General features: G+C 44.9%; 1 protein-coding gene and 1 non-coding gene across 2 annotated transcripts in view; both read right to left on the bottom strand.

Annotated features, from left to right (window-relative positions):
• Nucleotides 1-849: 849 nt before the first annotated feature.
• LBP (lipopolysaccharide binding protein) overlaps nucleotides 850-14,077 on the bottom strand; it is a 32,359-nt gene continuing 19,131 nt past the window's right edge. Inside the window, exons 8-15 of the mRNA XM_019972406.2 lie at nucleotides 13,191-13,367; nucleotides 11,260-11,319; nucleotides 9,152-9,319; nucleotides 7,584-7,651; nucleotides 7,021-7,063; nucleotides 4,692-4,755; nucleotides 3,600-3,676; nucleotides 850-1,225 (exon numbers count right to left, since the gene is read on the bottom strand). Of these exons, the coding sequence (XP_019827965.2) occupies nucleotides 1,181-1,225; nucleotides 3,600-3,676; nucleotides 4,692-4,755; nucleotides 7,021-7,063; nucleotides 7,584-7,651; nucleotides 9,152-9,319; nucleotides 11,260-11,319; nucleotides 13,191-13,367 (702 nt within the window). The 3' untranslated portion in view covers nucleotides 850-1,180. The remainder of the gene's footprint in view (nucleotides 1,226-3,599; nucleotides 3,677-4,691; nucleotides 4,756-7,020; nucleotides 7,064-7,583; nucleotides 7,652-9,151; nucleotides 9,320-11,259; nucleotides 11,320-13,190; nucleotides 13,368-14,077) is intronic.
• On the bottom strand, nucleotides 3,137-3,209 carry TRNAE-UUC (transfer RNA glutamic acid (anticodon UUC)). Its single transcript has one exon. It is a non-coding gene; the product is annotated as a tRNA-Glu (tRNA).

Genomic DNA, 14,077 nt, shown 5'->3' with positions numbered 1-14,077 from the left:
GAAAAGGACCTGCCCAGGGCCACATGGCCAATGCTGGATGAAGTCAAGCCCTTCACAGTCCATCACTGGGGTGGATGATGGTGGTGAACAAGTGCACAAAAGGGATGAGGTGAAGCCGTGGCTTACCCCACCGCTAGCTGGGTGACAGTGCATCGTCCCAACTTGGAATTCATCTCTGTCACACACAGGGTAAATGGGTCTATTCCCTGTGAATTATCTGCTAGCCGGCAGCTCCATCCATGTGCTCAATAACACAATTAAAAAAATATCCAACAAGCTTTCTGATTCCCAGTCCCTGGGGGCCCAAACACATAACTTGGAAATGACTCTTTGGTAAAGTCTGATCAAAGGTAGGTTGTTCAGTAATCAGAAATCACGGCTTCTTCCTCCAGGCTTGAAGCTCATAAACATCAGTGGGATGAGCTTTATATTTGGGTTGGACTCAAAACCTAGACGGATCCATTTCCTCCTAATTTACACCAGTTTCAATGTGGGGAAAGCAGCAGGAAGCTGAGTTTTTGCTCTGGGAGATCCCCTGGTTCCTCTGTCTGTAGCAGGCAGAGAGGGAAGGAAGGAGGGGGGGCATACTGAAGGAGCTCATGAACTGTCCATGAACTGAGACAGACAAGTGCCTGAGAGAGCCAGAATCAGCACCAGCTCCAGGGCTGAGCAGGGAGAAAAATCCCACGTTCCCTCATGGAGGTTTCCACAACAGCATTGCCGAGAAATGAGAATGCAGTCAGGGCTCATCCTTGGAGACCACAGAAGGAACTGACCATCCAAAGACCCCTTAGGTAGTGGAGGGTGGGTGGTACAGCAGTTCAGCTGAAGTATCAGGTGGTTCCTTCATTGAGCCATTCAATAAATATTTATTGAGGACCAACCAAGTGCCAGCACTCTGCTAGGCACAGATTCGGTGGTGAATAAAAAAGACAGTACCTGCCCTTAAAGATAGGACAGGTTAGTGGGTGAGGATGGTCTATTCTGGTGGGAAGGTAAAGTCTGGAGTCAGAGAGGGTGTGGGCGCACCTGCTGAAAGGGTGGGGGAAGAGGCCAAGTCCCCACAGCTGATAGCAGAGACGTCTTCTTCTTCCCAGAATCTCCAGGAAAGTGCTGCACATCTGGAAATGCAACTTGGCGATCCAGCTGTGGCCTCCAAGCCCTGTCTTTCACCTTGCCCTCAAACTCTCAGGTACCGAACGTTGGTCCCCAAAAACAGGAAGTCCTAGGAGAGACAAGACAGGATGGGATGGTGAAAGCATCCTCTACTCCAAAAAGACGCATCTCTGATTTAAAGGGAGGCCCACATCTGGGGAAGCACACGCTCTGTCAGAAACCAGGTCAGCACATAAATCGAGCCTGTGTCTCTGTCCCCAAGGTCTCCATAAAGCACAGCTTTTGCCGGCTACCTTCTCTAAGGTGGCAATTTATCTGTCATTTCCCAAGCTGCTGCTTTCTGGCAGACCTCATAAATGTCCTTCATGTCACCTAAATTCTCTCTCCTTGGCAAATAACACAAAACTGTGAGCTGCTGGGGTTTACTCTCCTACCCCCTCATAAGTTTCCATCACCTAAGGCATGGGAATTCTGAACGCAGAGCAAAATCCAATTCTTTCCCTGGTTTTTGGGGCGAAAACACATTGGCAGAGTTGACCTCAAAATTCTAATGCATGTCATTATATATACAGTTGACCAGTTGTTAAATGAGGACTAGGGGCGTTGATGCTCCATGGGTGGAAAATCCATGTAGAGCTTATAGTCAGCTCTCTGTATCCATGATTCCTCGCATCTGTGGTTCAGCATGCCCAGATTCAACCAGCTGTGCAGATGGTGTAATAACTTAGTATTTACTATGGGAAAAAAAGGGCTTCCCTGATAGCTCAGTTGGTAAAGAATCCACCTGCAACGCAGGAAACCCCAGTTCAATTCCTGGGTCAGGAAGATCCACTGGAGAAGGAATAGGCTACCCACTCCCGTTATTCTTGGGCTTCCTTTGTGGCTCAGCTGTGGCTCAGCTAAAGAATCCGCCAGCAATGAGGGAAACTTGGGTTTGATCCCTGGGTTGGGAAGATCCCCTGGAGAAGGGAAAGGCTACCCATTCCAATATTCTGGCCTAGAGAATTCCATGGACTGTATAGTCCATGGGGTTGCAAAGAGTTGGATACAACTGAATGACTTTCACTTTTCATTGAAAAAAAATCTGCATATAAGCGAATCTGGGGACTTTCAAACTCGTCGCTTAAGGGTCAATCTAACGAATCTTCTAATGACTTCCATTACGCCAAGTAGCTAAAAGCTCTAATCTTCACAAGAGCCCAGTAAGGTTTGGGCTACATCTCATTTGACAGAGGAGGAAACTGAGACCAGCTGAGTGAGCTGTCACTCAGTCCTTGCTTTCAACAATGATCTGTCTCACTCCTTACAAACTCTCAATAAGAGTTGGATGTTGACTATCTCTGGGTCCAAAAGGGCTCCAGACATTTGCTTTTCAAATGTGACAGGTGATGTCTGTTTCAATGTTTCTGATCACTCTGCTGCTTGTCACTCTCTTCAGTAGCTGTTATTTGCTGGATGTTGACTATGTATCAGGCACAAAGCAGTATGCCCTTAAATGCTCACAAGGCTGCCAACCCAGTCATCCCACCTCACAGATGCTGTTCTAGAAAGATAACCTGAACCGTGGGGCACAGATGGCGCATAAAATGCCCGGCTAGAATAGTGGAGAGTCTAATGAAGAATAAGACATATTCCTTGACATTCAAATAGTTATAAACGATGGTTCATGGCATGGTTGGGACAGTATTCAACATAGGTGGAGAGGAGACTCAATTGCCAACAAAAAGAAAAAAAGAGAAGAAAGAAAAACAAGTCTGAGAGGTAGCAAGGCAACTATCCAAAACAATTTCAAAAAGTGCTTAGAGAAAACAACAGGCTGGAAGGAAGGACACATAAGTCAGGCTGTGGGTGTGGTGGGGCGATGGGTTTATGAGGGGCAGCACACCAAACATGAATCCATGACAAACTTCTTCCACTTGAGTGATTAGAAGAAATTCTATTCTATTCTTTTCCATTCTATTCCATTCCATTCTATTCCAATCTATGTTTTGGCCATGCAGTGAGGCTTGTGGAATCTTAGTACCCTAACCAGGGATTGAACGTGGGCCCTCAGCAGTGAAAGTGCTGAGTCCTAACCACTGGACCACTAGGGAAATCCCAAGAAATGAGAAATTTCAAAAACGTACAAATGCCTTTCAGAACCTGAACTGTTGGTGTATTTAGGACTGCTGTATTTTCAAAATGAGCTCATCCTGAGGTTCCTCTTGGTCACCCATGGTGGGGGGTGGGTGTGGAAAAATTGTGACACAGATTGTGTCAAATCCTTCCTGCCCTAATAAAGGACACTTTATTAGGTGCCACTTATAAAGGACATGTGGATGTCTTCATGACATCCCAGCTGACCCCAAATTGTTCCACACCCCGTCCAGGCTTTCCCAGCTGCAGGGTTGGGCTGGGTCCCACCCACTGAGTTATAGCCTGCCAACCAGAAAAGCTCACCAACCCCCTCCTCAAATCCTCAGAGACCCTCTGAACCCACTGACCTTGTGGATCTGGAGAATGGGGTCGTAGAGCTGAATTTTCCGTAGCAGAGGGAGGGGGAAGCCTTCTGCCAACTTATCTGGAGGGTAGAGGCAGAATGTTGAGAGACTGGTTAGTAAATAATTATGGAGAAAATTTTACCAAAAAAAAGTTCCTCTCTGGAAACTCCATACATAGTATATTGCTATTTAATTATAACTGAAGATTGGGATTACTATTCTCACGTTACAGAGAAGGAAACTGAAGCCCAGAATGGCCAAGTAACTTGTGCTAGGTCACACAGCTAGAAAGTGGAAGAACTGAGGCTTGATGCCAGGCAGGCTGACACAGGAGCCTGAACTCTCAGCCATGGTGCTCTGTGGAGGTAGAGGCAAGGATGGGGCAGAGTCCACTCATGATAAGAAGCTGGTGGGTACTTGCTCTTGGCTCCCGACCTGTATCCTGCTTTCTGCTGCAGCCAAATGAAGCACGGCCTCATGGAAAGAGGGTTTAGGTCTTTATGCTTTAGTTTTTGACAAAGGAATCGGCAACTAACTGGGAAATGTAAATTTAGAGGTGGACAGGTAGCTCAAGCGGTAAAGAATCCTGCCAATGCAGGAGCCACAGGAGACATGTGTTTGATCCTTCAGTTAGGAAGATCCCCTGGAGAAGAAAAGGGCAACCCACTCCAGAATTCTTGCCTGGGAATTCCCGTGGGCAGAGGAGCCTGGCGGGCTACAACCCATGGGGTCACCAAGAGTCGGACACGACTGAGCACGCACGCACCTTGCCTTGTGCTCTGCGTGTTAACTTGGTTCTCAGTCTTTGATCTGTCACTTCAGGGTGTGTGTGGGCACTTCTGTGAGCCCTTCTTTCTCTCTTAGGAGGAGGTTTCCTATGCTCCCAAAACTGCCCGTGTCCCCAACCCTCCTTAGAACCGTGGAAGAAGATGAGGCCGACTTCAACGCTCCCGTCTCCCAGACAGGCCACTGAAACTGAGAGGATAAGTGACTCGCCCAGATCACGCAGCCTGCAGGAGAGCCCTGGTTCCAGCTTTCTTTCCCACGAAGAGCAGTGTCCACTCTTGACTTAGAAAAGTCCATAGTGATTCTTACCATTGACCTTGGGGTAAAAGTTGTTGAGAAGGTAATAATTGAGCAGTGCCTCCAACAGCTCCACCTAGTGGAGAATAGGAGAGGTACACCATAACCACGTGTACTATCTTGCCCACCAACAAACCTATAAAGAGCCACCCTTGGGGGTGGGGTGGTTCTGTAAATGCTGACATGGCAAAAGCCTTGAAAAAAAAAAAAAAGCAAATTTCAGGTAGATACCAACATCATGCTATTGTTTTATAAAATAAAACTGTTTTGAGATGCGCGTTCATATGTGTACAAAGCGATAGAAAATTTTGGAAGACTGTACAACCACCGCACCTACACAATCTTTCCTCTAGGAAGAACATCAAGGTTTGGCTTAGCCTTAAATTTAGTATTTAATTTTTCTTTTTGCAGTGAAAATGTTTTCTGAAATCACTTATATAACAAAAAATGATTTTAAAGTTGAAACAAAAATTATGAAACCCAACTTTTAACTCAGTGTGTACCAGGTATAGGACTCAGAGCATGACATATATATATATATAAGATTCACTATAAGTCTTCAAAGTTAATATTAATGCCCCCATTTCACAGATAAGAAAACTAAGGCCCACGGAATGAAAGTGACTTTCTAGAAATGGAATCCAGATTTATATGAGTCTACAGGTCTTTTTTTTTTACAGTCGATGTTGGGAAAATCTGATAGGATGACTTTAAACAAATATTTATTTAGTTTAAAATATCTTTTCTTGGTTGTGCTAGGTCTTCGTTGCTACGCGTGGGCTTTCTCTAGTTGTGGTGAGTGGGGGCTCCTCTCTAGTTGTGTTGCACGGGCTTCTCATTGTGGTGAGCATGGGCTCCAGGCACATGGGCTTCAGTACTTGCAGTGCTTGGGCTTGGTTGCTCCGTGGCATGTGGAATCTTCCAGGATCAGGGATCGAACCCATGTCCCCTGCATTGGCAGACGGATTCTTATGCACTGTTGCACCAGGGAAGTCCTAGGATGACTTTTTGTGACTCTTTACATACGAATAATTTACTTCACAGCACATTTTTACATGCCACGCACGGACACAGTATTAGTGTGCCATTATTCACTTCATCCTTCATTCTCTGAAAGGAGTCATCCTTCGGGGTCTCTGTGAGCAGTGTCTCTCCTCACACTTATGTGTTTATGTCCTCTTGTACCTGAGGGAAAGTCTGGTCAGTGGAGAGCAGGTAGAGAGGGGTCGGAGAGGACCAGTATCCATAGGATGGTAAAAAGGTAGCCAACTACTGTAGGTCAAAATCTTTCCATCTCCTCCTTGACCTGTGAGGAGGAACATCACCCCAATTTCCCTCTTCAGAAATCTCTCCTGAGTGTTTCAGCCCACGCAAATCTTCCCATTCTCTGTTCTCCTTTCATATGAGGCCGTTTCACCACGGCCACGTTTTCCTCTTTGTGGAAATCATCTCTTGGTTTTGCCTGCCCAGCCATCAGTTCCTTTTGTTTAAATAAGAGAATTCCTATTTTCTTCAGGGGAATGCTCCTTTCCTATCTCAGTCCACGTGGTTTGAGACTGCAAATCTCGGTTCTGGGGAGATGAAACCCATGCTGGTTGATTGGCTTTGTCCAGTTTCCAGCCAAGATGTTTGGCTAAAGACGGGCACTTGATTAAGAATAACCCAATGAGGACTAGCACACGATCTTTTTTTTTTGGTAGGTTTTTTTTTTTTTTAATAAAACTACAGGAAATTTGGGAATTTTCCACCAATGGGAAGAACCTGCCTGAGAAGGAAGAAAACAGATGAAAGCAGAATGGAGAGACAGAGATTCTTCTCTTTATATATATATATATATATATATATATATATATATATATTCTTTTTTCTTCTTAAAAAATTCATGAAAGATTCTTTAAATTCTATAGTGCACTACAGTTTTCAGAAGTTTTGCACACATGATTTCATACAGTCCTATAATAACTTTCCCTGCCTTTTCAAATTGATGCACTAATCTGAACACCTGGATCCAGCTGTGCCTGAAACCTCTATCCTTAGCTTTTTTATTTTTGTTTTTTAGTATATGATCCTATTCATTCCTCCTCTTTGCTTAAGACACTTTTAGTTAGCCTTTTTTCCCCTTGCAATTAAAAGAATTCTGTCCACCAAATGATTTAATTTAATCTAATATTGGGAGGTAACTGTTCTTCTGCCCTATGTTTCATGTCCTTAGGGACTTCTATGATTTCTAGGGCTGAGAGTAACTCTTCTCCTTCTCTATTACAGCTGCCAAAGCATTGCTAAGTAAATACTCTAAATTACTACCCTAATCATTTCTTAAATAAAAACAATAATAACTTACATTGAATCGTCCAACTTTAGATTCTTTCAGTTCCACTTGTATCCTATAACAAATCAGAGAAGATTCAGAGATGTGGGCATTATGTTCAAGGGAAACCTAATGTGGGGATCCCCCAGAAGAAGGAAACACCAACTGGAGAAGGCATAGGGCCAAGGGTGTGGTAGAGTGAAAGTGAAAAAGATTATTGAGGAACCAAAAACAACGATACGACTTTACTGGGAAGGCTTGCAGAGGGGAAGTGTGGAGTGTAAAAGAACTCAATCTCTGTAATTTCAGGAAGTCAATATTGCTGATATCTAAAATTCATAGATAAAGGAAAAACAGTAAATTCTTTAGATGTTTGGAAGTAATGGTGGAAAGGAAGTTTAAGGAGACAGGACCAGTGGGGGGAAAGAATTGGTCCAGTTGGGCTAAAATTTAAGTTTGCTTCCCCACCCAGTGGTGGGCCCTAACGTTGAAGGGGGATCCAGTTACATCCCACCTCCAGCTGCACTGAATCAGCTGCAGCGTCAGATGGAGTGAGCCCAGTTGAGCGCCCCCACGTGGGCAGCATGCTGACTTACTTTCCTGGCTCCAAGAATCCAGTGATCTTGCTGGTGTTGAAGGTCAACATGGCAGACACGTTAGTGGCCTGGAAATTCCAGTAAAAAGAAACAGGTCTGAGTGAAGGAGCTTGTTGTGTACAGGATGCGTAACTACGAGAACTGGCTGTCTCCTCTAAACGGTACCTCACTGAGTTAAAGCAGGAACTTGCCCACTGGACTGTAGGTTACCAGGAAGCTCATCGTAGGTGCTAATAAACGTTTGAACTTGGACTTGAACATTTTTACTTGAAATTGCTCACTATGATGGGCTTCCTAGGTGGCACTAGTGGTAAAGAATCCACCTGCAATGCAGGAAACCCAGGTTCGATCCCTGGGTTGGGAAGATCCCCGGGAGGAGCGCATGGCAACCCATTCCAGTATTCTTGACTGGAGAATCCCATGGACAGAGGCGCCTGGAGGGCTACAGTCCACAGGGTCACAGAGAGCTGGACATGACTGAAGTGACTTAAGCATGGCGTGGCTGACTACGACAGCAATTAAACTCTGAACAGACGACCAAGAGAAGATGTGCGGTGCTTTGTTGCTTCATCGTGTCTGACCCTTTGCGACCCCGTGGACTGCAGCCCACCAGGCTCCTCCATCTGTGGGGATTCTCCAGGCAAGAATACTGGAGTGGGTTGCCATGCCCTCCTCCAGGGGATCTTCCCCACCCAGGGATCGAACCCGAGTCTACTGCATTGCAGGCAGATTCTTTACTGTCTGAGCCACCAAGGTACAGAGGCTTATCTCTGGAGATCTCTAAAGGGATCCTTTCTAGCTATCTCAGGGCCAAGATTCAGCTCTAAGGAATAATAACAGTATTAATAATAAATTACGTTTTAATTTAAATATACTGATGACAATTTTGATAACAAGGACAACCATTAAATTGCACATACAACATCTGGGAGCAATTGTTACTGTTTAGCCGCTAAATCTGGACTTCTCCTTATGGACTCACTTAGTGGAACAAGTATACATTAAGTAAGTAAACCTGCAAAGAGCTACATAAGTATCTTTACATAAGTTCTATGAAGAAAAATAAAAGGATGCCGTTAGAAAAAAGTGACAAGGGTTGTAAGATAGATCAGGGATAAGGGCAATCAAGAAAGGCCAATCTTGGGACTTCCCGGTGGTCCAGTGGTTAAGACTCTGCCTGCCAATACAGGAGACATGGGTTCGATCCCTGGTCTGGGAACTAAGACCCCACATGCTTTGGGCAACTAGGCCTGTGCATCACAACGACTGAAGACTGCATGCTCTGTAACCCGTGCTCTATGACAAGAAAAGCCAGCACAATGAGAAGCTTGTACAGCGCAACTAGAGAGTAGCCTCCAGCCGCTGCAGCAAGAGAAAGCCTGCGTGTAGCAATAAAGACCCATAGCAACCAAAAATAAATAAATAAATAAACTTAGGAAAAAAAGAAGAGAAAGGCCTATCTGAGGATCCTTAAGTTGAGATTGATCTTAAGGAAATAACCAGGTGGTCAGTGCGAGGAAGAACCAGCAGGAAAAGGCAACAACATTTGCAAAGGCTTTGAACCTTACCACACTGAGCCGGAAGACAGGCTCCTTGACAGAGTTGGGCAGGAGCACAAAGGCTTCGATCTCCATCTGGGCAGCTGTAGACAGATTTCCAGGGCTGAAGTTCAGGCGCGGGGCAGAGATCACTGCTCCCTGGAGCTCCAAGTTCGTGTTGGGGTACAGTCTGGCTATCTGAGGGTGGAATGAAGAGATTTTGTCAAGAGAAGAAAATACACAGGTTTGCTGGGACAACCTGGAGGGAGCTAGAGCAGCTGAGACCACCTGTTGGTTTAATTTCCACAAACTGCTCTGTGCCTTGTTTTCTTAAAGGTATCACTGGACATCTTTCCATGTCAGACATATAGAGGCTGCATCGTTTATCTCCTGGCCGAACTGTGTTCTATTCCACTGAGTGTGGGTACTGCAATTGATCTAATCTTATTGGATATCAAGTTGTCTCCAAAGTGTTGCCTTTTAATGACCACTCCCCTGTGTGCCCTTGGCTATTATTTTGGGGGATACATTCCCTGGGGAGTCCAAAGGCAAGAATATTTTTAAAGCTTCTTCCAGGTATTGCCAAACTCCTCCAGAAAGGTTGGACTGAATTTTTTCACTCCTTTTCACACCCTTCCCTGGGCAATCGGTGAGAGCTATTGCTTCTCTAGAACCTGCGCACCCGGCTCCCCCCGCCCCCCACTCTGATAACTGCATACGCCAATGCTTTTGAGATATGACACACCTAGATTCTAGCATTTTAAAAGTTCTGGCAATTTTCTGTTTAATTAAAATTTAATTTGGGGTCAAGACTGTTCCGTGTAGGGGGGAAGTTGGTGGAGGAACAGTCCCATGAGCCTTTTAGCTATGCAAATATAAAATCTACATTCTATTGTAAAAGGGAAATGTTTAGAAGGTTGAGGAGGTAAATCACTTTACCTCAGAAGGATAGCTGAGCTGCTTCTGTGTCAGGTTGATTATGATGGGAGCAGGAAGGGGGAGGGGGAGTTTGCTCCTCTTTCTGGGGAAAAAGGGCCGTTGGAGCCAGGATGCGGCCAAGGTCCCTCCAAAGCTAATGCCAACAGTAGGAGGCAAGCTGGGCTGCTGCGGGGTTCTGGGGAGAGAACGGGCCTGCTGTGGGGGTGCCTTACGGAAGGAGGTGACCCAGGTACTGCAGTATTTGAAGTTTAACAATTTTCCCACCATTATAATTCCTCTCAGCCATCATCAAGCCTTCTGAAAGGAACTTTAAACACTACTGCCTATCTGAGCTGCGTCTTGAGGGGACTCGGAAGGTGGAGGAGAAGACAGGTAGATTTCTATGGGATTAAATGAGACGTTGCACGTAAAGAGCTTAGTCCAGCAATGACAGAGCTACAGGGTTATTCACTGTGTCACTCATGTAGCAAAGCAAAAAAACATACATGTCCTTCCATGTACGAGATGTTCCATGGGAGACGGGATACTCAAACTATGGTCAATCCATAATACAATGGCAAACTGGATTCCCTACCTACACAGAATCATCTTCTGGTACAGTAGGGGAAAAAGTAAGGTGAAAACTGGTGTGTAAAATATACCTCCATTTGTGTAAACAAACAGAGGAAAGACAAATAACATTTGTTCGTATATACACAGAATCTCCCCAGAAGGGTGTGTGCAATCTAATAATATTGACAGACTTGGGGTGTGAACTGGGTGTTTAGGGGATAGGAGTGGATGGGAATTTTCACTCTATAATCTTTTAGGTCTTTTGAATCTTGAACCATTAGAATTTATTATCCATTCAAAAGACAATTTTTGTAATCCACCAAGAACAGGGCCTGACCCCTACTACACCCTCTGTAATTGCTTGGTGTCCTTAATTGGGACATTTTGTGGTGCTTGTCAGTATTCCTTGGGATTGTCAGAGATCATCAGTAAGAGACTGGGTGGCCTGTGGTCCCAGGAGACACAGGGTTTGGGCCTCTGTCATTTTGACTTTGAAGGGAAACCTGTAGCACCCCAGCCTTCACTGGGGACCCCATTGTGGGCCTTCTGGTTCTTGATCAAGCTGAGAGGAGGGTGGAGGTTTTAAAGAATACCCCTGAAGGCTTTGGGGGCTCAACCTGCACCCTGAGGGCTAATGGAAGCCTTACCCTGGGAACGAAGGCGCGGAAGGACTTGGTGTTCAGTCGAATGCTAGAATCAGGCGGAATCTGCAATGAAGGGACACAAAGAGGTTTTAGGTGCTCTGGCCAGAGCTGAAGGTCTGAAGAGAGATGGGGAAGTGGGAGGGTATTTAATAATGTAGCTTCTTGACTGCTTGTGGTTACCATGGCAACAACGAGATGCTTGTTCTGCATTCACCGTGAGCACATGAATCCCTGGGGTCCTGGCTGCTCTCCTTGGGGTGTAGGTGACATGCAGGACTCAATCAGAGGATCCACAAGAGTGAGATTTGCAGTCTCACAGAACTAGGTTTGACTCTAGGCTTTGTTACTATGTAATCCCAGCTGAGTCCCTTTCCCTCTCTGAGCCTCAACTTCCTCACCTATAAAACGGAGATAATTATATGTGTGCGTGTATGTGTATGTGTGTGTGTTAAGTTGCTTCATTTGTGTCCAACTTTTTGTGACCCCATGGACTGTAGCCCACCAGGCTCCTCTGTCCATGGGATTCTCCAGGCAAGAATACTGGAGTGGGTTGCTGGGCCCTCCTCCAAGGGATCTTCCTGACCCAGGGATTGAACCTGGTCTCTTATGTCTCCTGCTTTGGCAAGTGGGTTCTTTACCACTAGTGCCACCTGGAGGTCCCAGAGATAATTATAGTTCCCACTTACCAGGTTATTGTGAGGGCTAAATGAAATGGTGAGTATAAAGCATCTAGTCCAAGGCCTAGCACATAGTGGCGTTCAGTAAGACACAGCTACTATGATCCCTTCCACTAAAGGAAACGTCTGTACCACAGGTGGGAAGGGTGACTCAAATATGACAATAGAAGTAAATGACCCTGGCTTGGATGAGAAATCATTCAAAGGACAAGTATCACTCCATCCATCACTCTGGTCTCCAATTTATTACCAGGATTGGCTGGACCATCCAGTTTGGATTGCATTGTGTTTCCTCCACCACCCTGACATGGTACACGAGGCTTCAGCTTTTACAAAGAGCTACAAGAAACAGCTGCCTAAAACCCAGAAATATGAAAGAAACTGAAAGAAATTTTCATGATGTGATCCACTATAAAATGTAGTAGCCTTTATACAAAGCTGCACTGGAGACAGTTGTTTTAGAGGTAAATGCTAGGGCGACGCTTTCTCTCCTTTTCACTGTGAATCCCTAAATACTGCACTCTTTCCATTTTGACTACGGGAAGCACCCACACAGATCTGTGATTAAAAAAAAATCAATTTATGGGTCCTGTGTCTTCATAATTGTGCCTTACTTTTAACGTGGTCTTTATTTTCTATTCTATGAAACCTTATGAGTTTATCAGTTCATGAATTTATCTATTATCCTGTCTCATTCACTAAAATCTTTAAACCTTAAAAATCTCCACAAACCATCAGGATGAAAGAAAATATGCATGAGGACAACAAATCTAGGGACTTCCCTGGTGGTCCAGTGGTTAAAAACCTGCTTTCCAATGCAGGGGACACAGGTTCAATTCCTGGTCAGGGAACTAAGATCCCACATGCCATGGGAAAACTAAGCCTGAGTGCTGCAAATACTGAGCCCATGTGATCTAGAGCCTATGCTCCACAACTAGAGAAGCTCCTGTGCGCCACAAGGAAGACACAGCACACACACACACACAGACAAAGATAATGGATCTAGACAGGAGGGAAAAGTAAAACACGGATAAGCAAGCCAGAAGATCTTCCACAATTGTTATAATGGAGAAAGAACTTTGAGCTTCCTGGCCACCAAAGTGAGAAGTGAAATTGTGCTAACATATTTTTCCCGCTCTTGATTTTTTTTCTTAGTTATAGTTTACTATTTCACTGATGTAAATGGGTGGAAAGGGAAGAGGAAGGAAGACCAAGTGACGAAGTCATTTGTGAGAGCTATTCTGCTATGATTCTCACCACGTCATCCGTGATAGTAAAGTTCAGGAATCCCGCTTTATGATAAACTAGGCTGGCGGTGTTGAAGGCATAATCAGAGATGGCAAAGTAAACCATTCGGCTGTGTTCCTCAGGAAGGTTCATGACAGGAGCAAGGAAAGCAACTGGGAAGTGGTCATCTCGGCTAAAAATTTCACCCTAGAGAGAGAGATAGAATCCATTTGAACTTTTCTAAGTCTATCCCGGGGCTAGACACCTGAGCTAGGAGCCTATAGAGTCTGATGAGGGAACATGGGCTAGAGATGCTGCCTGAAATTCCACCATTAAAGATGTTTTCCTTGGAATCTAAAAAAAAAGATGCAAATGAACTGGTTTACAAAATGGAAGTAAAATCACAGATGTAGGAAACAAACTTATGGTTACCAGGGGATAAGGTAGGGGAAGGGATAAGTTGGGAAACTGGGACTGACACATATGCACTATATGTGTATATATATAAAATAGATAACTAATGGGAACCTGCCATATAGCACAGGGAACGCTACTCTGTACTCTGTAATGATCTATATGGGAACAGAATCTTTAAAAAAGCAGTGGATATATGTATATCTATAACTGATTCACCTTGCTGTACATCCGAAACTAGCACAGCATTGTAAATCATCTATGTGTGTGTGCTGTCACTCAGTCGTGTCTGACTCTCTGTGATCCCATGGACTGGGGCCTGTCAGGATCCTCTTGTCCATGCAATTTTTCAGGCAGGAATACTGGAGTGCGTTGCCATATTCCTCCTCCAGGGGCTCTTCCCGACTCAGGGATTGAACCCATGTCTCCTGCACTGACAGGTGGATTCTTTATCACTAGAGTTACCTGGGACGCTCAAATCAACTATACTCCAATAAAAATTT

The sequence above is a fragment of the Bos indicus genome, chromosome 13, assembly GCF_029378745.1.
Source record: "Bos indicus isolate NIAB-ARS_2022 breed Sahiwal x Tharparkar chromosome 13, NIAB-ARS_B.indTharparkar_mat_pri_1.0, whole genome shotgun sequence".
Lineage (NCBI taxonomy): Eukaryota > Metazoa > Chordata > Mammalia > Artiodactyla > Bovidae > Bos > Bos indicus.
This window is presented reverse-complemented; position numbering and strand designations above follow the sequence as displayed.